Source organism: Urocitellus parryii, chromosome 8, assembly GCF_045843805.1.
Source record: "Urocitellus parryii isolate mUroPar1 chromosome 8, mUroPar1.hap1, whole genome shotgun sequence".
NCBI classification, from domain to species: Eukaryota; Metazoa; Chordata; class Mammalia; order Rodentia; family Sciuridae; genus Urocitellus; species Urocitellus parryii.
This window is the reverse complement of record NC_135538.1, coordinates 5,757,590-5,784,985: the sequence shown is the minus strand read 5'-3', so window position 1 is coordinate 5,784,985 and position 27,396 is coordinate 5,757,590. Positions and strand designations below refer to the sequence as shown.

The 27,396-nt window shown below is 39.9% G+C and overlaps 1 protein-coding gene across 1 annotated transcript in view; it reads right to left on the bottom strand.

Annotated features, from left to right (window-relative positions):
- The window catches only part of Prkn (parkin RBR E3 ubiquitin protein ligase), a 1,241,962-nt gene that overhangs the window by 981,105 nt on the left and 233,461 nt on the right, over positions 1-27,396 (bottom strand). The window contains exon 2 of the mRNA XM_026393149.2: positions 26,546-26,709. Coding sequence (XP_026248934.2) covers positions 26,546-26,709 — 164 coding nt within the window. The remainder of the gene's footprint in view (positions 1-26,545; positions 26,710-27,396) is intronic.

Genomic DNA, 27,396 nt, shown 5'->3' with positions numbered 1-27,396 from the left:
GCAGACACTGTGTGTACCCCCTTTTGTGCCCACTGAAGAGTTCTCGAGTTCTCTATATTTTCTGAGGTAGGTGGTGTTGGCCTGCAAGAACCTTTAGAAAGTAAGGCCACTTGACGTTAGGCTCCTTTAATTAAATTCTTCAGATATGAATCTTTGGTTCAAATGGCATTTTTGCCAGAAAAATGTCCCTGTCCTCAGTAGGCAATACCGACATTATTGTCATACCAGGGGTTCATCATTCCATAGAAAGGAATTTCTATGGAATGAAATACCATAATTCGACACTTTTTATGTGAGTGCATACAAAAAGGACAGCCTTATTTCTGCCCCTACCTGGTAACCATTATGAAGCGGGAAAGGTAAAAAAATGCAGTAGGTGTGCCTGCACATCACAATTCTAGTGCGCTTTTTAAAATAGAAACTTCAGAGTCAGAACCAGGGATAATTTGGGGGATTCAGGATCTGTTATTTTTAAAATGACATATGGAATATTAGGAGTCATAAGAAGTGAAGTGAAAATGATTATTCTTCTAGTCTTTTTTCAGGTTCTTTGCCTTTCATTGTCCTCCACAGTATATCTTAATATTACAAGGAAATTTGAAGTGGAAGAGACAGTCATTAGTCATTCCCTTACATATGTGGAGTAACTGAATACAGACCTTGTCACAGACATCCTGGGGTCACGTTTCCGGAAATTTCAAGTGACTTAGGTTCCAATCTCCCCAGGGAAGAATATGAACATATATTTATATATATATCAATATCACTAGAACTAAGTGTTGAGGCAGTGGCTAAATGAGGCAGAGAGCAGAGAGTGATTAACTGTGGTCTTCCTGAAAATTGCAGATCAAAGCTGATCCTAGCATAATTTCTCTGCTAGAAAGAGAGACGTTATGCTGGGAGACTCTCCACTCTGGAAAGGCTGTAATCCGAGCTTCCTTCCTTCCTTCCTTCCAGGCAGCCAGCCTCCTGCCTTCCTCCTTCCCTTCCTCCTTTTCTCCCTCCTTTCCTCCCTCCCTACTTTCTCTGCTCTTTTTTTTTTTTAATTTTATTTTGCAAGCTGTCCAGACAAAATTTAGGTGCTGTATAACCCAGGGACTACCTCTAACTTGATCCTGTGGAATTTCCCTCATGACTTGCCTCACTGTTCAGAGTGACAGGCAGCAGCAGGGCCCCTGTTGAAGTGTCTGATTTACAGTAAGTTACTGGGGCAGACGCCAGATTGTGCAGTCACAGCCCAGTCATTGCCTCTATTCTTGGGTCACCTCAGGATGAATTAGGAATTCTAGGGACTGCTCATTATCAGAAACAAGGAAAAGATCATCTGGGGAATTTGGATGAATAGCTAAAACAAAGATGCTGTTTATGCCATTTGGAAAGTAGATGGATTTGAGATCTCAACGCAGTTGTCCTCTGCATCTGAAAGCTTGGCTTCTGCAGCTTCAACCCACTGCTTCAACCCACTGAAAACCGCATCTGTACTGAAATATATAGGCCTGTTTTCCTTCTCATTATTCTCTAGATGATTCCAGTTTACATAGTATTTACACTGTGTTAGATGTTAGAAGTAATGTAGAGATGACTTAAAGTATACAGAAGGAGGCATGTATGTTAAATACAAATATTATGCCATTTGATCTGAGAGACTTGACCAGTCTTGGATTTTGGTATCAGCTGGAGGTCCTGGAACCAATTCTCTGTGGATACTGAGAGATAAATATGATAATTACATCATTCTGTCATTTTAGTATAAAATTTAGAATTTTTTGATGATTTGAAACTACACTTAAAAAAATCTCAATCTATAAAACAAATTCTAGATTATATAGAATAAATATACCTATCAGTGGATAGTTCATCTATCAAACAAAATTAAGAAAGTCCGTAGAGTATCAGAGAACAAGCAAAAAAGTTAAAGACAATGCATGAGCCCTGCACACCGGTGACAACGGCCACGTGCAATGCAGGGTATGGACAAGAGGAGCTTTTGCTCCCTGCTGCCGTGGGACAGCCTGCAACTTCTGCAGAACAAACATGCTCTGGCCACAGGATCCAGCCATCACACTCCCTGGCTTCTACTCATGAACTGAGAACCTATGTCCACACAAGAGGCTGCACAAGGAGTTTACAGCAGCTTTACTCATAACCATCACAACGCGAAAGGAGGCGAGTTGGGTGGCTACACACACAATGAAATGAGCTATCAAGCTTTAAAAAGAAATGGGGGGGGGGCTTCAAAAGCACAGTATTATGTTGAAGGAGGCGATCAGGAGACTGACCCTGAAAAGGAGAGGGACAGAAGGAGTTAAAAGACCAGTGGTTGCTGGGGTCGTGGAGAGGGAGGGAAGAACAGGTGGAACACACAGGACTTTTGAGCCATGACAATGCTGACACTGCAGCGACATGCTGGTCACCACCCCTTTGTCCAAACCCACAGAGTGTCCACCACAAGGAGTGACTGCTGCCAGGGATGTACTTGGCATGATAATGACTTGTCCCTGGGTTCACTGATAACAAGTGCACCCCTGTTGAGCGGGGAGATGATAAGGGGGGTTGTGCATGTGTGGGGTACATGGAGATTCTCTGTTTTTTTCCATTTAGTGCTGATGTGATGCCTAACCTATAAAATTAATTATATCAATAAAAGGTAAGTGTACACAGGGAAGGACGGCTGCTTTCCAGGAGTCTGGCTGAAGCTACGCAGGAGATCGGCATCTTGGGTCCATGCAGAATTAGAACTAAAACCCCACGGGCCTGAGACTCTTTCGCATACAAAGGGTGGGAAAGCGGAATCTACTCAGTAGGACAGGTGGATGAGAAGGAATCTCATTGGTCTTATGCTAGATCTTATACTAGTTTCTAAGTGCCAAAGGGGAAAAAAACCCCAAACTCTTGCAGTCTTACAACCATAAGAATTATTTTCCTTAGACAAAAAGTCAAATTTATATACTATTTCCATCGGACCATTTCCCACAAAGCTGAGAAATAAACATAAAAAGTCTTTCCAAATTCAGGGGCTGCAGTTGTGGCTCAGTGGTAGAGTGCTTGCCTAGCATGTGTGAGGCACTGGATTCAATTCTCAGCACCAATAAAAATAAATAAATAAAATAAAGGTATTGTATCTATCTACAACAACAGACACACAAAAACAACAACAACAAAAAAAAAAAACCCACAAAAACAAAACAGGAAAGCATTTCCAAATGGCCAAGTAAACTTCAGGTGTTTGGCAGAAACGAACTTAAAACTGTGATGAGGAGACGCACTGCCAGACCGAAGCTTAGCCTCCCGCAGATGGAAGGAAAAGAACCCCACAAAGACATAATGGGAGAGAAGCGGTTCACCCCGTAGCTACCATGAACATCAGACGCAGAATTTTGAATAAATATCATTTAATAGTTTATTTTCAAATTATTGAAGACTTAATAACTGAAACATAAAACAAGAATAGAACACCATCAAAAAAGGCAGCCAAATGGAGAAGAGAGTCAAATAGATCAGCCATAAATGAAATATTCATTCTTCAAAACTTAAAAATTAACTCAGTATATGTTATGGTTCAGACCTGAGGGGTCCCTCCAAAGCTCCTGTGTTAAGCAGGAACATTTGTGTGAAAGGATGGTGTTGTAGAGCTGTGCCTAGTCAGCCCGTGCTCGTCTGAATGGACTGACGGGGAGGTAACGGTAGGCAGGTGGGGAGGTGCTAGAGGAGGTGGGGAATGCCCTGGAAGGTGCGTCTTCCCTCAGCCCCTTCCCCAACCCCACTTCCTGGCTGACACGAGGTGAGCAGCTTTCCTCCTCTGCCACACTCTTCAGTCATAATGCTCTGCCTCACCTGGGCCCACAGCCATGGAGTCGGCCATATTTGATGATATATTAGCAAATAATTTCATTAAGCCAATGAAAGATATGAATGTTCTGGTGCAGGAATCACAGTGAATTTTAAGTGAAGCCAAAGATAGACACGTGGTTGTGTGGTTTTGCTAGTGATCAATGTCAAGATTAATAATAAAAATAAAGTTTTAAAGCTACAGGAGAGAAACAGACCACCTACAAAAGAACTACAATTAGGTGAGCAGCTTCCTTAATAATAACAAAGGTACATGCTATACTCTGTGTCTTCAGATACTGAAAGAAAATAATAAGTAACAGAGAATTACCTTTTATATATTTCACAAAAACAGACAAGAGACTCTTGAAGAACAAGGTGGGTGGTGTGAAATGCTCTGTCAGATATAAAGAAGCATAAAGCTATAGCAATTAAGACAAATGGAACACAGCAGAGGGTCTGGAATAGTTCCAGCCATGCATGGAAACTCGCTATGTGTCAAAGATGACACCACTTGACATGAATATTCAATAAACAAGAATGAGCAACAGGCTATCACTGTGAAAAAATAAAGTAGATCTTTCTCATATATTATACACAAAGGTAAATTTCAGTTGTTAGAGATCTATATTCTAAAGCTAAAACTTTAAAACATATAGAAAAATATTTTGAAGAAATGGTCAAGGCCACAATATAGGAGAGATTTCTCAAAGTACACATGGGAAGTACAAATCTTAAACAATGATGGATTTTCTATTAAAATGGGCAATGTTATACACCCAAGGAGGGCATCCAAGTTAAAAGACCAGCCCCGTGCTGGCAGACTGTTCACGACCTATGCACCCAAATCATAAGTAAACACCAAGTACTAAAATAATTTACCTTATAAAAGCACAGGCCCATGAGAACACTGGTCCAACTTCATGCTTAGAAGATGAATACAAACGTCTAGTAAAGGGGGAAAGATGCTCAATCACTGTTAATCAGGGAAATGTAAAAGCTACAATGATACAAAACTTAATAGCAATTAGACTCAAAATTTGAAAGTCTGCAAATGCTAAGCATTGGCTAGGTTGTGACTACTTAAAATCTAGTAAAGTTGAAGATGCACAACCCTCTGGCCCAGAAATACCATCCTACATGAGATCTAGAGAAACTCTGGAGGGAACAAGGAGGAGAGTTCCCTAAGAATGTCCAGGACAACACTATTTGTGACACACAAAACCTGGAAGGACTCAGATTCTCAACAGCATGAGCATGCCAATGAGCACCTCTGAAGGACAAGTGTGTTACCACGTGTTCATTATGATGCTTCGTACAGCAACTCTTGATCATCAATGAACACGGGTGATCCAGGGTTGCATCCACCAACATGGATTCATCTCAAATACAGTTGGATAAAAAAGTTGGATTGTTTAAGGCAAGTGATATATCATTTATTTAAAGTTTAAAAGCATGTGAACACTGTATTATTTATGGATTGGTAAATATATATATATATACATGGCTGAGAATGCCAAGTTCCAAATTCTGGATAATAGTTTGGGGGAAAACAAAAGAGAAAAGAATCAGAGATAATAGTTTGGAGAACAAGAAAGGGAGTAGAATAATTAGAATGATAATTTGGAGAGAAAGTGGGGAAATAGAATTAGAGAGAAGTACATTCAGGGCTTCAATTTTAATTGCTATTTTCTTTAGCTAAATAGTAGGCACAGTGGTATTTGTTATATAATTCCTATACTCTTGCATCCTTGAAATATTTTACAACAACAGTCACAAATATATTCTCCCTTCAAAGTTTAGGGGTAGTATATATACACATGTCATTCATTCACCTTTGAACTGTAATGGAAGTTTGACTTACATAGGAACTCAAGATAGCTAATGTTAGGTCTTGTCAAAGAACAAGCGTACTAATCATACTTAAGGTCACTAATACAATTTCCATGTATTTCTATTACAGTTTTGTATTTAGATTCTATATCTCATCTCACCTTGACTTGGAATGTATTTGTATATTCTTAACTGAAGAATGCCTATTACTATATATTATGTGATAGCATTAGGTTTCAAATATTGAGTCCTGAGTTATATTTCTTCTCTCTACCCACATAAGGACTAATGCAAACAGTCCTACTAGTTATCCTACTGGCTATCTTCCTATTGGTTATCTCCTGCTCAGCACTTCTTAAAAAAAAAAAAATGGCCAAATGGAGTTTGTCTAAAGAAGTAGGTAAAATATACAGATGCTAAGACAGGAAGAGAAAGGATTTAAGGGCCTGTCCATTAGCTTCAACCATTTCCACAAGTTTTAGGAACAAAGGTTTCCTCTGATTTAAAGTCCAAAGGTGGAAGCATAAAGTCGGGTGAGGAGGAGACTTCAGTGGCTTCTCGGACAGCTCATGCCAACCTCTGAGATGGACTCTCAGCCTTCTTTCTGGATCGGCGGCCAGTGTGATCATGCTAGTCCCTTAAAACAGACCAGGGGGCTTTTCTATCATGGGAACTCCAGACCACAACCAGAGCTTTTTATTTACGAAGAGGCAAGTCATCAACACATGCCTGAATTAACCCATGTCGAGGTGCTGGAGAAGGAGGCGAAGGAGAAGAAGAACAGGCAGCCAGTGCCTCGGGAGGACGAGGGCGTTTAGCAATGCTGCAGAGGGCAAGAAACTGGAACAAAGCCTGTGACATGAACTATGGATAGATTCCCTGAGGGCCAGACTTGCAGGATCAGATGCATAATCCTGTATGGGTATTTTTATTCGATTTTGTAGTATCTTAAAGACATTATTTATAGATATCTCATTCATTCAAATAGTCTCATTTTATAGTATTACTACCAATCTCTTCTATTAAAGAACAAAAAAAACCCCTAAAATTGTATTTAAAAAATCAAAATATTCCAATACTTTTTAATAGGAGGTAGCCCATTGCTCCACCTGAGGCAAGAATCTAAAATATCGAGTCAAACAGCAAACCCTCAAAGGTCATCGACAACTCTGTGATATTTTCAGATTCATAATACCATACCTACAGGTATGTTCCTATTCAATCAAGTCTTAAAAGTAATTAGTGAATCTACTGCTATTTTCAAAAAGTAATATCCCCTTTGTATTAATCAGCTTTTTGTTGCTGTGACTAAAATCTGACAAGAACAACTTAGAGGAGGAAAAGTTTATTAGGCTCATGGTGCCACAAGTCCATCGATGGAAGGGCCGACTCCAAGGCAGAAGCATCATGTTGGCAGGGTGTGGTGGCTTGTGACAGCCTGGAAGCCGGGAAAGAGAAAGGGTCTGAGGACGAGACAAACCCTTCCAGGGCAGGCCCTCAGGGCTCCTTCCTCCAATGGGACCCCTCTCAGCCGTCAATTCAGTGCATTAACCACAGAGCCCCTGTGATCCAACCAATGCCTAAAAGCCCTGTCTCCAACCTTGCTGCACTGGGAGCCAGGCCTGCCATGCGGGAGCTCTGGGCAGGACGTTCCAGATCAAACCACAGCCCCTCCTGCTTGTCTTCTATATGTTCAAGTATTTTTTGTTCAATTGAATTAATTGAAATGAATTGTATTTTTCCTTTGTCATAACTAATTAAACCTGTTAATAGCTCATTTCTTTCCTATAGGGAAACAAAACTAATTATTTAACATTTCTTACTATCAGTGAGTTGGACTGAATTATATTATATATACAAATACATATACACACACACACACAAACTTACATATACACACATGTATATTTAAACAATGAGATGGAGTTGAAGGCAAAGGATAAAGACAAACTCAATATATGTTATACAGCACAAGCAATATAAAAGAGTGACACATAACAACCAAATTTTCCTTTTAAGCACTTATATACAAACACAAAGTATACTAATTTAATCTGCAAGACAAGAGCCACACAATTAGTTTTAAGTGGACTACAAAATGATACATTATGTAAATTCAGAATCTCCATTCTGCTTATAAATTGCAAAAGCAACAAATTAATCATTTTGGTAGATCTTACAATGTTTTTTCTCTTCAAAGTGCCTCCTGATCCTCTTGCCCTCTATTTTACATTTGAGTAACTCACCAACTCTTAGAAGTGATCTCAAACCATTGTGTGCCCCTCATTAAACAGACTCTGAACAGTACGTACTCCTGCAAAAGTATGCTCCAAATGAAATGGCATATTCAGATGCACTCAGTGCATTACATAAAAATGCAAACACCACTGCAATAGGATATGTTCTTTTCTTGAGATGACAGTTTGTCATGAGATTTAAGGAAAAGGAGCCCACAGTGTGCCAGGCCATGCCACTCGGAGGCCACTGTGAATGTGACACATGGGGCCTGGCCCCAGGCAAGTATATTTCCCTTTGGTTGTCTTCCAACAGAATAAATTCTGGGATAAAGTAACTGCACATAGGAAATTGTTGAGTTAAACTAATAATAGTCCCATAATTTGCTCGTGTCAAACTTCCCTAGTTAAAATTTTATTTAATACTAAAAACAATTCTAACACAGTTGAAGAGCTTTCACCATCCCATTATAAGTGCAAGGGAAACAAAGGCTAAAGAATTTAGGTGATGGTAACCCAGACAGTCTTTATCAGGGCAGAAGCAAATCTAGTAGCACTTCAAGGACTTCATCCAGCGAGCCACATTCTAGAAGCTTTACCTTCTCTGTTATTTATGGCGATGAGCATATGTGGGATGATACCACAAAACTCCTCTGTAAGGAAAAATTGTGAAAGCTATTAAGACTCCTATGAGAACAAAACACATCTCACTTGCTCAAAGTGAGAACGGATTCTGAGGTGTACAACAAGTAAATTTTAGTAGGTTCTGAAGTAGATTCTAAAGTGCTCAGTGTCCAGGTTTTAAATAACTTGAGAAATGTCTCAAGTTTTTGTTTTTATTTTCTTTCCATTCAGAACAATGTGTGGATGAATCATGCACAAATGACATGCAAACACACAGATCCAACTGCCTCTAAAATACTTAAAGATGTAAAAATGAACAGAACATCTCTTTGGCAAAACCTGTATTGAGCTTTCAAAAGCCCATATATTTGAAATACAGAAACATGAACATCAATGGAATCTCCCATTCCTCATTTCTCCCTCTGATGTCAGAACACTTTTTTAATTTAAAAAGCAAAGCTCTGTGTCATAATTAGTCAACATATTAAATCTCAGTTGAGTGACACCTCTGAACGCAAACTGACCAGACAAACAGATGGTGGCAAAATAAAACCCTCAATGAAAGGAAGTTGGCAAAAAATTGGGGTTTACCCACAAAAACTGTAATTTCTCACCAAGAACTGCATTCCCCAAATAGATGTGTGATTGTGTAAAGATCCATATGCACAATGAGCTAAAACAAATATAATTTTTTAACTTATAAATCATGAATACTAGAGCCTGTACTAAGTGTGTAAATCATGCATGTGCACAACCGATCAGGAATACCCCAGGTTTTGTTTCCATTTGATGAGTCTGTATCCTCTGCTTTAGCACAGGACCAAAGGACAGACTCTCCACACAGGTTCAAGGTGTCAGAAAAGCCACTGTGGCTGCATTCACTTATCTAAGGTTAATATCTGTTAATTAGGCTTCTGTGGCTAAACAACTCATGAGGACTACAGTTGCACAAAAAGTAAACCTAATCCTTTAAAAGCTGAGCACAGCACACCAGGAAAGCACAACTGTTCCTTTCCCACTTAAGTTTTCCTTTCTGTGTCTCCAGAATAAACTACTCTAATACACACATTAACTTTATCTGCCATTTAACTTAGAGCAAAAGAAAATAAAATTCAGAGTAGGCACCTACTGAGGTTGATCCACTAACTGAAGCTATTATCCAAGTCCATCTACAAATAATAAATGAAGGAGAGCATGTACTTTCATGTTTATTCACCATAAGTGACTCTGGTATACAAGTTTCCAAAGAGCTTTTTCACATAAAATTGTTATTGTTCTCTGACAATAATGGTAGAGCTGAGACAATGATCTGGTAAAAGGAGAAAAAGGTGGAATTTGGGTAAAGAATCTAATTGGGGGACTAACGTAGTAGGTATAGGCACAAACTTTTGTTTCTTAAATTCTTCTCTAAAGCATGATGGCTCTATTAAACCAAATGTCAGATGTCATGCAACTGGGGAGAGGAATCAGAGTTAGATAATGGAGTCAACAGGACAGAATGTGTGGAACCAGGACTTCAATGAATGCTAATAATGTTTCATGGTGTGTGATCTCTTTCGTTTGTCAAGTTTCCTATGAGACAGGCTCCTGCCCAACACTCTAATAAAATGCATGCTACACTAAGGTCTGGGCACAGGCTCCTCCTGAACCCCACTCCCTCGACAAGGCCTGCTTAGGAACCTGAGCTCCAGGAGGACAATGGTGAGAGGTCAGCCTATTAAATAATAGGCATCCTCAGCCTCTTGGAACTCAGGAAACCTCAGATCCCTTTCCTTCAGATGGGTGCTTATCCATGGCAGTCGTTGAAGATGGTGCCTCAGTTCACGGGGAACAGGAATGGCAAGACTTTCTTTCAGAAGGAAAATCATATTTCTGAGAGTTCCAAATTATGCAAAGAGGTGAGCAATGCAGGGATTCTTTGTGACTGACACACGCACATGAAACCAGGGTCTCTTGAAGTGGGCATTTGCTCTGCACAGATGATCACCTTGCGATTCCAGACTGTGACCTGGAGCAGTACATATCAGCTCCTGCAGGAATCAGCCAGCTCCCCATAGGAGGGTGTCTCCTGTACCTAATGAAGGAAGCCACATGAGTGCCCCCAGCAGGCACACTTCAGGGCAGAAGCTTGGCAAAGTCCTGCAGACTGAGCGTCCTTTGTCCAACTGCATGCATGCTTATGTGCAGGAAATCAGATGGCTGTCCTTTGGATACCCTGGTGTCTAGCTTGGTTTCCTCCTATGATCATGGGGGGAAGGAATCTCATTGGCCATTTATACTGCCATTGGCAGAATTTTCTCACCCACAAACAAAAATTCATGGCGGAAATGCATTTGATGCTTTAAATTTATCCAGTCTTGGGGGAGGAACATGGCCGCCGGCGAAGAGGCAGCACATTCAATGCCTCCGTGGTAAGGGGATCAGAGAGACTCATTAATACACCCACAGGCGTCAGGCTGAGAAACTTCAAGCAAAATTCCACTGAAAGGAGACCTACCGGGAACTAGTAAGTTTAATTGGAGGTGTCTGCTTGTCACAGACTACTGAATCTCGGCAACGCAGAGCAGGGGCACAGCCCCGCCAGCCGCCGCCAAATGGCTGCTGCTCACTCGTAGCAGCGATCTTAGGAGCGGGCGTGGCCTGCCTGGGCCCACACCGGCCCGGCTCCGTGATCCACCACCGGCCGCTGCCGGGTGGCTGCAGCCCACACGTTGCAGCGAACGTAGGAGCAGACATTGACCGCCTGGGCCCCCGCCGCCCGGTTCTGTGAACTGCCGCCGCCCACACGCTACAGCAAACTTAGGAACGGGCGCTGCCTGCCAGGGCCCAGGCCCGCCCCGGCTTTGTGAACCGCCAGCAGCCGCTGCCTGCAACCTTGCAGTGAGTGGGGGAGCGGGCGCTGCCTGCTCGGCCCCGGCCGGCCTGACTCTGTGAACCTCCTCTGGTGGTTTGGAGCTACAGACGACCACCCCCCACCTGCCAGCCCAGTGCTGCAAACGACCCCTGACCAGCTCTGGGAAAGGCCCCGCCCACAGCAGGAGTGGAGACTCGCCCAGTCCGGGAGGAAGAACTGCTGCACAGTGATTGACTCCCGCCTACTGAGAGGAGAGACTTGGCCCGGTAGGCATAGCTCCATCTACTGGAAGAGCAGTTAATCGAACTCTAGGACTACATTTATATATATATATATATTTTTTTTTTTGGTGTCCCTTTAAATGTTTTTTTAATCCATCTTATTTTATTTTATTCTATTTTTTAATTTCATTTTTCATTTCTACTATTATTATTTTTTTAAATTCTTTTAAATTTTCTATTTTGTTCTTTCCTTCTTTTCTCCTGCCTTTACATTTCTTTTCAATTTTCTTATTCCCCCTTCCTTGAATTCTACCTGCTTACTCACATTCTCTTTAGTGACTTCTTCCCATCCCTTCTAATACCTTTCCTCCCAAGCATCAAATAAATTTATAGGAGTAAACAGTAACTCAGCAGTCAAACAGAACAAGAAACAATATGAACAGCATGAAAAAGCAAGGAAGAAAAGGAGTGCAAACAATGCAGGGCAGCCTAAATATTCAGGAGGACCTAGAGTCACCAGAAAAATGGTCATATAAAGAACTCATGGATCACCTGAGACAGATGGAACGGAACCTTAAAGAGGATACGAGACAGCAAATTCAAGCAGCGAAAGAACACATTGAGAAGGAATTACATAAACAGATAAAAGAAGAAGTTAAGCATCTTTATCAGGAGAGAGAGACTATAAAAAAGAATCAAACAATGATCTTAGAAATGAGGGAAATTATAAACCAAATTAAAAACTCAAATGAGAGTATCATTAATAGAGTGGAGCAAGTAGAAGCCAGAACGTCAGATAAGGAAGACAAAATATATCATCTGGAAAAGAGTCTAGCCAACTCAGATAGGCTGGTTAAAAATCACGAGAGAAACCTACAAGAGATATGTGATAATATAAAAAAACCAAATTTAAGAGTCATTGGGATAGAGGAAGGGATAGAGATTCAAACCAGGGGAATGAGTAATCTACTAGATGAAATAATTGCAGAAAACTTTCCAGAAATAAAAAAGGAAACAGATATACAAATTGTAGATGCATACAGGACACCGAGCATACAAAATCACAGTAGACCAACGCCAAGACACATTGTTATGAAGATATCCAATATACAGAACAAAGAGAAAATATTAAAAGCTGCAAGAGAAAAGAGAAAGATTACATTCAGGGGTAAACCAATAAGGTTAACAACGGACTTTTCAACTCAGACGCTGAAAGCGAGAAGATCCTGGAACAACGTATTTCAAACACTGAAAGACAACGGATGCCAACCAAGAATTCTGTACCCAGCAAAATTAAGCTTCAGATACGACAACGAAATAAAAATCTTTCACGATAAACAAAAACTAAAAGAATTTGCAGCCAGAAAACCAGCGTTGCAAAGCATCTTGAGCAAAACACTTCACGAGGAAGAAATGGAAAACAATAACCAAAGCCAACAGTGGGAAGTACCTCAGTAAAGACAGACGGAGCAGGGAAAGCTAATCATGGAGAAACAAACGAAATATTAAAAAAAAAAAAAGAGATAAATAATCAAACATGGCTGGAAGTACAAACCATATATCAATAGTAACTCTAAACATTAATGGTTTAAACACTCCAATAAAGCGACATAGGCTGGTAACATGGATTAAAAAAACAAATCCAACAATATGCTGCCTCCAGGAGACACACCTGACTGGAAAAGACATACACAGGCTGAAGGTGAAAGGTTGGGAAAAAATATACCACGCACACGGTCCACGCAAGCAAGCAGGTGTGGCCATCCTCATATTGAATAAAATCGATTTCAAGACTAAGTTAATCCAAAGGGATAAGGAAGGACATTATATACTGTTAAAAGGAACCATTAAACAACAAGATATAACAATTATCAATATTTATGCACCAAATAACGGTGCTGCGAAATACATAAAACAAATTCTCCTCAAGTTCAAGAATCAAATAGATCACAACACAATAATTATGGGTGACTTCAACACACCTCTCTCACCATTGGACAGAACCTCCAAGCAAAAGTTGAATAAAGAAACTATAGAACTCAATACCACAATCAATAACCTAGACTTAATTGACATATATAGAATATACCAACCATCATCGAATGGATATACTTTTTTCTCAGCAGCACATGGATCCTTCTCAAAAATAGACCATATATTATGCCATAGGGCAACCCTCAATAAATATAGAGGGGTGGAGATTATACCATGCATTTTATCTGATCATAATGGATTGAAACTGGAAATTAATGATAAAAGAAGGAAGGGAAAATCCAATATCACATGGAAAATGAACAATATGTTACTGAATGACCAAGGGGTTACAGAAGACGTAAAGGAGGAAATCAAAAAATTCTTAGAGATAAATGAAAATTCAGACACAACATATCGGAATCTATGGGATACAATGAAAGCAGTTTTAAGAGGGAAATTCATCGCCTGGAGGTCATTCCTCAAAAAAAGGAAAAACCAACAAATAAATGAGCTCACACTTCATCTCAAAGCCCTAGAAAAGGAAGAGCAAAACAATAGTAAATGCAGCAGAAAGCAAGAAATAATTAAAATCAGAGCGGAAATCAATGAAATTGAAACAAAAGAAACTATTGAAAAAATTAACAAAACTAAAAGTTGGTTCTTTGAAAAAATAAACAAGATTGACAGACCCTTAGCCATGCTAATGAAGAGAAGAAGAGAGAGAACTCAAATTACTAACATAAGGGATGAAAAAGGCAATATCACAACAGACGCCACAGAAATACAGAAGATAATTAGAAATTATTTTGAAAACCTATATTCCAATAAAATAGAAGACAGTGAAGACATCGATAAATTTCTTAAGACATATGATTTGCCCAGACTGAGTCAGGAGGACACACACGATTTGAACAGACCAATATCAATGGATGAAATAGAAGAAGCAATCAAAAGACTACCAACCAAGAAAAGCCCAGGACCGGATGGGTATAGAGCGGAGTTTTACAAAACCTTTAAAGAAGAATTAATACCAATACTTTTCAAGTTATTTCAGGAAATAGAAAAAGAGGGAGTTCTTCCAAACTCATTCTATGAGGCCAACATCACATTGATTCCGAAACCAGACAAAGACACTTCAAAGAAAGAAAACTACAGACCAATATCTCTGATGAACCTAGATGCAAAAATCCTCAATAAAATTCTGGCGAATCGGATACAAAGACACATCAAAAAAATTGTGCACTATGATCAAGTAGGATTCATCCCTGGGATGCAGGGATGGTTCAATATACGGAAATCAATAAATGTTATTCACCATATCAATAGACTTAAAGATAAGAACCATATGATCATCTCTATAGATGCAGAAAAAGCATTCGACAAAGTACAGCATCCCTTTATGTTCAAAACATTAGAAAAACTAGGGATAACAGGAACTTACCTTGATATTGTGAAAGCTATCTACGCTAAGCCCCAGGCTAACATCATTCTGAACGGAGAAAAATTGGAGGCATTCCCTCTAAAATCTGGAACAAGACAGGGATGCCCTTTATCACCACTTCTATTCAATATAGTTCTCGAAACACTGGCCAGAGCAATTAGACAAACGAAAGAAATTAAAGGCATAAAAATTGGAAAAGATGAACTTAAATTATCACTATTTGCAGATGACATGATTCTATACATAGAAGACCCAAAAGGGTCTACAAAAAAACTACTAGAACTAATAAATGAATTCGGCAAAGTGGCAGGATATAAAATCAACACGCACAAATCAAAGGCATTTCTGTATATCAGTGACAAAACTTCTGAAACGGAAGTGAGGAAAAACACTCCATTCACAATATCCTCAAAAAAAATAAAATACTTGGGAATCAACCTAACAAAAGAGGTGAAAGATTTATACAATGAAAACTACAGAACCCTAAAAAGAGAAGTAGAAGAAGATCTTAGAAGATGGAAAGATATACCCTGTTCATGGATAGGCAGAACTAACATCATCAAAATGGCGATATTACCAAAAGTCCTCTATAGGTTTAATGCAATGCCAATCAAAATCCCAATGGCATTCCTTGTAGAAATAGATAAAGCAATCATGAAATTCATATGGAGAAATAAAAGACCCAGAATAGCAAAAGCAATTCTGAGCAGGAAGTGTGAATCAGGTGGTATAGCAATACCAGATTTCAAACTATACTACAGAGCAATAGTAGCAAAAACAGCATGGTACTGGTACCAAAACAGGCGGGTGGACCAATGGTACAGAATAGAGGATACAGAGACTAATCCACAAAGTTACAACTATCTTATATTTGATAAAGGGGCTAAAAGCATGCAATGGAGGAAGGATAGCATCTTCAACAAATGGTGTTGGGAAAACTGGAAATCCATATGCAACAAAATGAAACTGAATCCCCTCCTCTCACCATGCACAAAAGTGAGCTCAAAATGGATCAAGGACCTAGATATCAAATCAGAGACTCTGCTTATGATAGAAGAAAAAGTTGGCTACGATCTACATATTGTGGGATCAGGCTCCAAATTCCTTAACAGGACGCCTATAGCACAAGAGTTAACAGCAAGAATCAACAAATGGGACTTACTTAAACTAAAAAGTTTTTTCACAGCAAGAGAAACAATAAGAGAAGTAAATCGGGAGCCTACATCATGGGAACAAATTTTTACTCCTCACACTTCAGACAGAGCCTTAATATCCAGAGTATACAAAGAACTCAAAAAATTAGACAATAAGACAACAAATACCCCAATCAACAAATGGGCCAAGGACCTGAACAGACACTTCTCAGAGGAGGACATACAATCAATCAACAAATACATGAAAAAATGCTCACCATCTCTAGCAATCAGAGAAATGCAAATCAAAACTACCCTAAGATACCATCTCACTCCAGTAAGATTGGCAGCCATCAGGAAGTCAAACAATAACAAGTGCTGGAGAGGATGTGGGGAAAAGGGTACTCTTGTACATTGCTGGTGGGACTGCAAATTGGTTCAGCCAATTTGGAAAGCAGTATGGAGATTCCTGGGAAAGCTGGGAATGGAACCACCATTTGACCCAGTTATTGCCCTTCTTGGTCTATTCCCTGAAGACCTTAAGAGAGCGTACTACAGGGATACTGCCACATCGATGTTCATAGCAGCACAATTCACAATAGCTAGACTGTGGAACCAACCCAGATGCCCTTCAATGGATGAATGGATTTAAAAAATGTGGCAGTTATACACCATGGAGTATTATGCAGCTCTAAAAAATGACAAATTCATGGAATTTGCAGGGAAATGGATGGCACTAGAGCAGATTATGCTTAGTGAAGCCAGCCAATCCCTAAAAAACAAATACCAAATGTCTTCTTTGATATAATGAGAGCAACTAAGAATAGAGCAGGGAGAAAGAGCAGGAAGAAAAGATTGATATTAAACAGAGACACGAGATGGGAGGGAAAGAGAGAGAAAAGGGGAATTGCATGGAAATGGAAAGAGACCCTCATTGTTATAAAAAACTACATAAAAGAGGTTGTGAGGGGAATTGGAAGAAAAAACAAGGAGAGAAATGAATTACAGTAGATGGGATAGAGAGAGAAGATGGGAGGGGAGGGGAGGGGGGATAGGAGAGGATAGGAAAGGTAGCAGAATACAACTAATAGGGCATTATGTAAAAAGGTGAATGTGTAACTGATGTGATTCTGCAATCTGTATTTGGGGTAAAAATGGGAGTTCATAACTCACTTGAAACTAATGTCTGAAATATGATATGTCAAGAGCCGTGTAAGGTTTTGAACAACCAATAAAAAAAAAAAATCACACACACACAAAAAATTTATCCAGTCTTTTTCTGTCCTGCATTCACTAGAGAAAGTAAAATAATTTTAAATAAATTTGATTTACAAATGCAACAATTGCATCCCTAAATTCTTTGCATTACCTAAATGTATGATGCTGATAAAAAGGAAGCATTTTTTTAAGTGAATGATTTCTGTCAGCATTATAACCACAATGGTTACATGATGGGATCATTTATTTCCATAGCACATGACTCCCAATTGAGTTCAGAAAATATGTACAACTGGGTTACACAATTGTCAAGAACTATTTATTTTCTGTTTAGTTGAAATATTTGTAAAGGCTTTGTGAATAAATACTAATCATGTCTATTCAGATCTGTAAGGTGCTAAAGATTCTGTTTAAGTATTCCATGAAGACGACTTAATATTTCTATAAGTTTTATTAGACCTATACTCTTGGTAAAAATTCGTCTTTAAATGTCTCTGCTTTGGGCTGGGGATATGGCTCAAGGGGTAGCGCGCTCGCCTGGCATGCGTGCGGCCCGGGTTCGATCCTCAGCACCACATACCAACAAAGATGTTGTGTCCGCCGAGAACTAAAAAATAAAATATTAAAAATTCTCTCTCTCTCTCTCTCTCACTCTCTCTTAAAAAAAAGAACTTAAATGTCTCTGCTTATTAGTTCAATTATTTTTCTAATTTCTTATGTTAAAATCACTCACTCATTAAGTACTCTACCTTTAAAACAGATAGAAATAACAAGCTTGCTTTCTAAAACAGAGTTTTATTTGTTCTTTGAAAGTGGATAAATAATCTGGGATTTTTTCGTTTCTGTTTTTCAATTAATCTTTACTTTGAGGTGCTTGTAAGTTCTTAAGCAGTTGCAAGAAACAACACTGAGTTCCTGGGGACCTTTCCCTGGTTTTGCCTGAATGGTAACATTTTTCAAAACTAGTGCAACATCACCACTGGACCATGTTCCAGTCAATGGAACACCCAGACCACAGGGTCCCTCCTGCTGCTCTTTCACAGCCGTGACTTCTCCCTCCTCTGCTTCTACCCTCTCTGGAACCCCAGACAACCACTGTTCTGTACCCATTTCTGTTGTTTTATCATTTCCAGAACGCTACAGGACTGAAAGCATGCGGTGTGACCTTTCAGAACTGGCTTCTTTCCCCCAGCATGATGCCCTGCAGATCTACCCAGGGTACTGTCGGCATCGGCTGCTTGCTCCTTTTTTGCTGTGGACAACAGATGCATGGCATGGATGTGCCACCATGTGGTTAGCCATCATCCCGCTGAAAGAGGGGTGGCTTCCAGGTCTGGGCTAATGTGAGTAAAGCTACTATATTCATTCATGCACAGGTTTGTGTGGGAACAGAAGTCTTTACTTCTCTAAATAAACAGATAAGCAGGTGACTATGTGTCCCATGGTAAATAGATATTTAGCTCCATACTTTTCCCAGAGTCACTCTGCCATATGACCTTCCAACTAGCAGCGCATGAGACATGAATACTTGGTTTTCTCCACGACCTTGCCAGCATTTGGTGGTGTCACCGTTCTGTATCTTACCTGTTCAGTTACTTTGCTGGATGCTCTAGATAAGATTTATAAACTTTACTAGAACCTGCAAATCATACCTTCCTTTACACCTTCATTTACAATATTTTTGCCTTAAATGTTTCGTCTATTTTTAGATTTGCTAGACAGTGGTAAAGCTTTTGCCATAACTCTCAAACACAATTTAGAAAACTCAGGAGTAGAAGGAAAACCTGTTGTATTTACTGGTATTTGTGCTTGCTCTCTCCTGCTTCCGGAGGAACATTTCTGTTTACAGATCTTCCTTTGGCTATTCTTTTGGAGTCAATTTGCTGGCAACAAATTCTCTTATTTATTTATTTATTTAAAAGTGAGAATGTACTGATTTCTCTTTGATTCCTAAGGATAGTTTCACTGGGTATAGGATTCTGGTTGACAGTTCTTTTCTTTCTTTGAAAAGTATCTTGCCCTTCTTTCTAGCCTTGGTGGTTTCAGATGCCTTTCAAACTGCCTGACCCCTATAGGTGAGTAATATTTCTCGGCTTCTTTCAAGATATTCCCTTGTCTTAGTTCTAGGAAGTTCCTCTGTGTTGTGTGCTGGTATGGATTTCTTTGGATTGTTCCAGTCTGGGGTTTGCTTACCTTCATGAACCTGTAATTGTGTGTCTCTTGAGATGTATGGGAAGTTTCCAGCCACTGTTTCTCTGGGCCCAAGTTTACTTTCATCCTCCCTTCTGGGCCTCTGTTACAAACTTTAAATGCTCCCTACAGTCCCACAGGTCTCTGAGGCTGTTTGGTGGTTGTTTCCCAGACTCTTTTCTCTGTGTTGTGAAGACTGGGACGTCTATTCTTCCACCTCCAGTTGGCTGGCTCTGCCCTACCTTTTCCATTCTTCTGCAGAGCCCACCCAAAGTGCATTATACCTCAGAAATCCAGGCTCTCCACCCGGCCTTTGCCCGTGCTGTTGGGGTGTGCCAGTGCTGTTGGGGTGTGCCCGTGCTGTTGGGGTGTGCCGGCTTCAGCTTTCCTTTGGTCTTGGGCTGGAGCAAACTGGTTATTGTCTAACAGCTTTCTATGGTGCCTGGGGACACCATCCCTGGATCTTGGCATTTCAGGTTGACAGTTTCTCAGCTCCAAGCCTGGGATAATGTAGTAAAAGAACACTCCAGAAACTCATCCCTGCATTCTTGCCTGGGTCCTGGGCCCCGGGGGTCTGCATTCTCCCAGTCACCTTCCGATGCTCAAGTGTTTGTATCACAGCCGATGACCTCACTTCTGAACATGCTCACTGCAGGGTGAAGGGAACAGAGCGAGCGTGTTTTCCAGCCTCACAAAGCGGAGCCTGTGCCAGGTCATCTGGTTTTTAATGTCCACATTTTTTTTCCATTTTTCCTTTAATTCTTCAAACCTCATAAAAGTTTTGCCGATGAATAAATGGATCCAATGAATATATAAAGAAAATAACTATGCTCTTATAATACTTCTCAAAATGGCCTGTGGTTATATTCTCTAGGAACTGGGAATTCAATGAATTTTTTAAGAAGTTGTGATGCCAATTATATCACACCTTACACATATCATTTGCCAGTTAAAAAGACAGCCCCACTTTTTTTTTTAATTTTTAAAATTTTCATGAGCCTGTGGCTGAAGTTAGCATCTCCCAAAGTACCTAGAGTGAGGCACCAAGATATATTCTCCTCCTAAAAGAAGTTGAGACTCTTAAGTGTGAGAAATACTGCCCATGCCTCAGGTGACCACATGTCAGCTTGCCCAGGACACTGTCAGCATAAACCTTTATCTGGGAATAATTACTACTTGTAATTGTTAATGGGTGTCTTTTTCATTCTCCAAAGTGTTCTACTTTGCATATTTGGTTATCTTATCTATGATAATCATGAAAACAGCAGGCATATTCACCTCCCATGAGTGCACCCTCCTCCCCATGAGTGCACCCTCCTCCGCACACCAAGTGGTGATTCAGCATTCCTCAGTGTAAATGTTAAGTAGCTCATCTGAAGGGGCCACTTTATTTTCTTTGCAGGAAATTCTCACTTTATATCTTGTGTTTTTACTATAAAGCATAACCACCTAGGATGGTAAAGGGTAAATAGTAAAATAGTTGCAAATATATATGCTAGAATTATAAGAATACCAAAGAATGCTAGAATTGTGACAATGAAATGAGCCACCGAACACCAATTTAACATGTAATTGCCAAGCATTTAAAATGAAACTTTTATATGAGAACATAATTTGCCATCTTTTCAAACCTAAGATCACTAACCTGTGCTCCAATAAAAGTTCCATAAACATCAAGGGATATTTTTCATTGTTCTCAGATATACTTAAACTCATAATTCTATTAAAATATAAGATAATCTGAAAGGATTGAAAGAAAATTAATAAAATTATGATAAGTGATAATATCCCTATTATCATATTTTTAAAACAATCATTAAGGTAAAATACATATTATCAGTTCATATAGGGGTCTGCTAGTATATGTTTCCCTATGGTTTAACTTTTTTTTAACTAATATACAAATTCTATAATCCAAAAAATTATATCCCAAATATTTTGAAAAGGAAACAATAATGTGGTAAAAAATTTAAAGGACATTAATACTAACTTTCAAGAATTTAGTTCAACAACATTTACTTAAGTTAGAAGTGGTTTAAGGCATTCACAACATCCTTGTGTGGTTTTTTTAAAAAAAATTATTAGGCTAATATGATGTTTGTAATTTTTCCTATAATAACAGGCAAACTTTCTTGCAGATTACAGGAACTTGAATTCTTCTAACCACCAGCCATGGTTTACCTTATCATTGAAAGCCAATTTTCACTGATTTTGAAATATGTACTGTATATATCAATAAAAACATAGTCAATTAAATAATTTGATTTCTCAGAGTCATTTAGTTTTTGTTAATACTTAAAACATTAACTATTAATGTCCAAATATTCCTGATCTTCTAAATTCATATTTTTAATGTCATAAATCTCAGAAAAATGATAATAATAAACTGATGTCCTTTGAGAGTTACTAAAATGACCAGTTTTATGAAATGATGGTCTCCAAATAAATACATACATTTAAATTATCATAAAATTGAATATTTGTTTAAAAGAACTTATGAACATCTAGATAAATCCTATCAAACAAAACTTCCTATGAAAATGAACAGCTATATTTTAATGTTGAAAATCAGATTCATTATTACAGATATCATATGAATAGAATAACTTCACTATTGCATTAACATTGTCTTGGCTATATGATGGTTAATCAATCGTATGTGTCAACATGGTAAAGCTGTGGGGCATGCAGATCCTTGGTCGACATTATTCTACATACGTCTGTGAGAATGTTTCTCAATGAGATTAACATTTGACTAGGTAGATGGAGTAAAGCACACTGCCTGTATGTAATATATACACATTCTATTGGTTCTGTTTCTTGTGAGACTCTGACTAGTAAATGTACTGATGAGAATAATAATATAGCTGATATGAACACATGATTTTTTTTTTAGACAAAATCTATATAAATTCTCAAGTCCCTGCTATCTTAACAATTCATCTAGTTGTAAAGTTTACCAGTTTGGGTAAATTTAACTATATTAGAATCTTACTTTTCTTATAAAATTTTGAATAATAAGTTAGAATTATAGAGGTGATTTCAGAAATTTTGGTATGGGTCAGATTTGGGGCGTTGGAGAAAGGGTGACCCATCATTGAATGGGTCCTGAATACTCCATTGCAATACTCACAATATCAAACATTGTGACTAATGTGTCAAAGATTAATATATATAACGTGTAGATAGAAACAAGAGATTAAGAACATGCATATAAACATTGCTTATAAAGGAGGAAAAATCATGTAACTTTCCAATTTGCTTCTAACAAACACAGTGTGTGGCAGATATTTGCTTTATGAAAATATATTTTAAAGGCAATAATACTATTATAACTTTTTAAATTTTTTTTAATTAGCTACACATGACATTACAATGATCTTGGCAATTCATACATTTGAATCAATTGGGGTATAATTTCTCATTTTTCTGACTGTACAGATTGCAGAATCACACTGGTCATAGAGTCACCTATAAACATACAGTAATCATAATGTCTATTCTATTCTGCTAATTATGATTTTTTCTGAGCACTTCAGTTACAGTTTTCTATTTTTACTAAATTTGTTTAGGAGAACTAAGTCTTTTCAAGCTTGCTAAATTCACATTCTACAATTCTTAAGATGAGTAAAACCTATGTATTAAAATGGTCAAAAACTTATTTATGAACCCACAGACTTTATTTATAAACCCATATGGTTTACTCACAAACCAGCAGAGTTCTTTCTGGTGAGAACGTATAAATGTCATGCACACATAGGCAGAGCAGTGCAGTGAGGTATTTGCACTGTTACCATTGTCTTCCCTCTTACTTACTGCAAACGCACCCAAGATCCATGATGAATGGAGGCTGCGCCAAGGTGCTCACTTAGATTCTGAAGTAACTGTAATGATGATGACAATCATGATGCTGACAATGCCAGTAATTGCTGACATTTACACAGTGTTTACTGTATGTAAGAGCTGCATATAAATAAACCAATTTATCCCCCCACAAAACCGCAAAAAGATAGGTTCTACCATTTTTGTTTTACAAAGGAGCAAATGGAGACAAAAATCCAAGTTCTCTAACTGTGTAATATACATTTAATAACTGCTATCCTTAATCTGATATTAAAAACTAGATACTCCAGTAATGAATTAAGAGCTAAATTATGATGCAAACACTATAGACTATTATTCATACACATAGAAATGAAGATGATACAACATGGAAAATGAATATGATATAATGTTGGAAAATAATCAGAATATAAAATATAAAGTGCTATGTCCACATCAATTGTGACATTGCAGACATCAGCTCTGATAAAGGCCAGGGAGGAGCTGCGGTGCAGCGTGGTATGGACCTCCTTCTCCACAGCTCCCCCTGTGGTCTCCCTCCCTCCGTGGCAAGCTGAGCCCAGCTACTTTTCTGGACTAAAGACCTGGGGGCCCCAGTCACCAGTCATTAAGCCAAAGGAGTTCTTCCTCATCTGCCATCTCTCCACAGCCCAGATGCTTCACTTCACCAGGGCCTCCCTTTTCAAACTTTGCCCTCTGTTTAGAATTGGTGTGGACCTAGCATTTTATATTTTATATTCTGATTATATATTCTGTATCCAAAACATCAGTCACTGCTTCTCTACCTTTATATGCTCCTTCATTGGAACAGGAAATTTTTAAATTTTCCTTTTATCCTCAAAATTCAGAGGGTCTTCAGATTGTCCTCAAAAGTGTAGATTTTTTGAGGCGCCTTCTGTGGTGGTTTCTCCCTTTGCTACAAATTGAAGGAAGCGCACATGTGACCTCACCCCCTGCCCCTCCATACCTGTACCTACTCCAGCAACTGTAATAGGCATGTTCCCTGTGTCCAGGGTCCTAGAGTGTGCCCTCCACACTCCAGAGCTGCTCTCAGCGGCCAGCTAGACATCTCCACACAGGCACCCTGCCAGCACCCACTCTCACCATTCATAACAGGTCACCATCCTGCCCACAACTGGACTTCATATTCCTGTTTCTCCCATGGACACCCCATTTCTCCAGTTCTCTAGGAATGAACTACAATGCCAAGTCACTCAAGATTTGTCAAATACAGCTCCAAGCTCCGTGGCTTTCCCACCCTCCACATCTCCTCTCTGTTCTAGAAGAGCAGCAGCGGGCCTTCTGGCCTGGCACTCTCTGTGTTCATCCCTAGGGCAGGGAGTCACTTGCATTCTGTTACTCCAGGAGGGCTTTGCTGGTGACTCCTAATCAGCTGTGCTCTTTCCATCTTTAAAATTTCATGATGTTTTAGAACTTCAGTGGTAATACACTGATGATGATGTTTGACACCCTATAACTATTAAATTCAACCTCATGAAATTGCTGATGATTTTATCTTTGAAAATGGTAATTCCATATGGCTCAATCCAACATGTCTTTTGGTTTCAGATCCCCAGATAGAGAGTTCTGATGAAGATAGGGGCTGAGTTTTGTCTTTCACTGAACCCCTGAGAAGCCCAGACTATTGCAAGTATTTGACAAAATAGAGACTCTCCAATCAATAAAAATATCTTATGCATTGATGTCTGTAAAATCAATAATCAGTAGTGATTCATCTAACTGAATATGAAATAGCTAATTGTTTCACCAACCAGTCTACATGGTAGAAAGGAGGAGCCTGAGAAAGTTCTGGTTATATATATGGATTCAAGGGGCTGTTTTAAAATCACTTATTTTTGAAGGAAACATTCTTGGATTTAGAGGTTGACAACTACAGTGAAAAGCTTTTTAGTTGACTGAAATAAAAAAAAAATCAAAACAGTTTTTAGCACATGCACTTCCCTTATAAAATCAAATTGCCTGAAAGCAAAGCACAGCAGTTTGTGCACAAAGCTTCTTGTCTCACCACCAGCATCGGGAGAGGCAGGAGAATGACAGGGGCAATTTGCATTTCTATAGCTTCTTTGTGTACCCACATTCCAAAAGCATTTCACAAAGCAATAAATATCAGGGCACAGAAAAGGCAGTGATAGGATGTGGATACCAGGACAGAGGACCCTGGCACTCAGACACTGAGCCCCCAGGCACAGCAGTGGTCACACACAGTTATAAACAGGAGAGCAATTAATGGGTGTTCCTTAAGAGAGGGGGGAAATGTGTCCCTGGTCCTTCCCCAACACAGGACTTCCTCCTTCCTGTCCCCACTGTCATTTCAGGACCTGTGCCCTCTGTCTGCAGGCACCCACAACAAACCAAGGTTTCAACTGCTGCTCCAGGGCTCTGTGGGGCTGTCCATCAACGCCTAACTAATTCCTCCCATTCCTACCAAAATCATGACTTCTGATGCATCTGGCTTCAAGGGTGGAGGAGTGGCAGGGTGCCATGGAAGCACAGCTCACCCATCATGTCGGGGCCTATTCTAGAGGCGACTTGACTGAATAGTGGAGAAACTGCTCACAAAGGGGTCTTTCTGCTGCTGCAGACTTCCTTCCTGGCCAGCTCAGGAAGGGGCGCTCCCTTCCCAGGCAGGGTATTCTCTGAGCCAGCTGTGAAGGGGCCTGAGCCCGGCCAGCTCTAGTGCCTGGAGCAGCAGCTTTGACTGTCCTCCAGGGGTCACAGTCGGGTTACAAATCCCTCTAAGCGCAGGGACTGAGCAGCCTGATTGGGAACAATTTATTTGAATCCTTCTTCATTAAGATTCAAATGGAATAAGTAAGGTAGAAATTGAACAGACCCAGAAATTGTGCCTCGCTGCTCCTGGAGTCAGTAAACATTTATCCACCGAGCCCAGCTCGTGGGGTTCCCTCCCCCTCTCCTCAACCCAGGTTGTTCTTCCTCCCCTTCCTGCTTGCTGTTTTAATGCATAATTAAGAAGGTCAGAATTAATGAAGCAGTGTGGAGGAAAGTTCAAGGAATCCCCAGGCACTATTTATTCTATTAGATCTCGGGCACGGATGTCAGGTTGGCAGAGTAAGCGGCATCAGCCGTGGGGCTGGCCGCATCCCAGGAAAGACCCACCCAGGGCGACTCACCTGCACCGTCAAGTCATTCTGGAGCTCCTTCCCTGCAAAAATCACACGCAGCTGGCCAGCTGGAACCCCCTGTCGCTTAGCAACCACTTCCTTGAGCTGGGAGATGCTGGTGTCAGAATCGACCTCCACAGGGAAACCGTGGCTGGAGTTGAATCTGACAAACACTGACCAAGAAACGGGAAGAGGGGAAAGAGCGAGAGTTACTCAAAGCCCTTAAAGGCAGCGGCAGCCCTTCTGAACCCGTTTACCCCTCACCTGCCCTTCAGTGGAGGGCACCGACTTTCTTTCACTTACTGTATTAACAGAAACTTAATACAGTAGAGCAATGTTTGGGGAAAACAGGGTTCCCCGTGGGGTTCCCTTTGTCACATTAGTGACCCGCAAACCAACATGGCCTTTTCCTCTTGACATCCATCCTGGGAAACGGCTGCCTGACTGGAACTGTGAGATCCCCAGAGTTTGCCAGAGATTCAGCTCAGAAGCTCAGACAGCCCCAACCAAGTCTGGCTCCTCCACTGTTAAAATCAAAGGCAGGCCGAGAGGCTCCATCCGCTCTACAGATGCAATTATTATTTGCTTCTCTTTTAAAGCCAACCCCTTCATCTCTCTATTGGAAGCATGTTCCAGGGGACCACAGGCTGAACCCCCCGCTGTCGGCAGGCTGTCTTGTCACTTAACATTGCCCCGCACCTGCACCTCCTCAGTCTCTCACGGCTTTTCTTTGCCTTCCCTCCCCTCACTACCCTACGACAGGCTCTTGTGAAATCTCTCCCAAGATTCTTGCACTAGCTTCCCGACTGGAGTCTTGGTCCTCACTTTTCCCTTCCAAAAACGCTTTATTCCCATTCTGC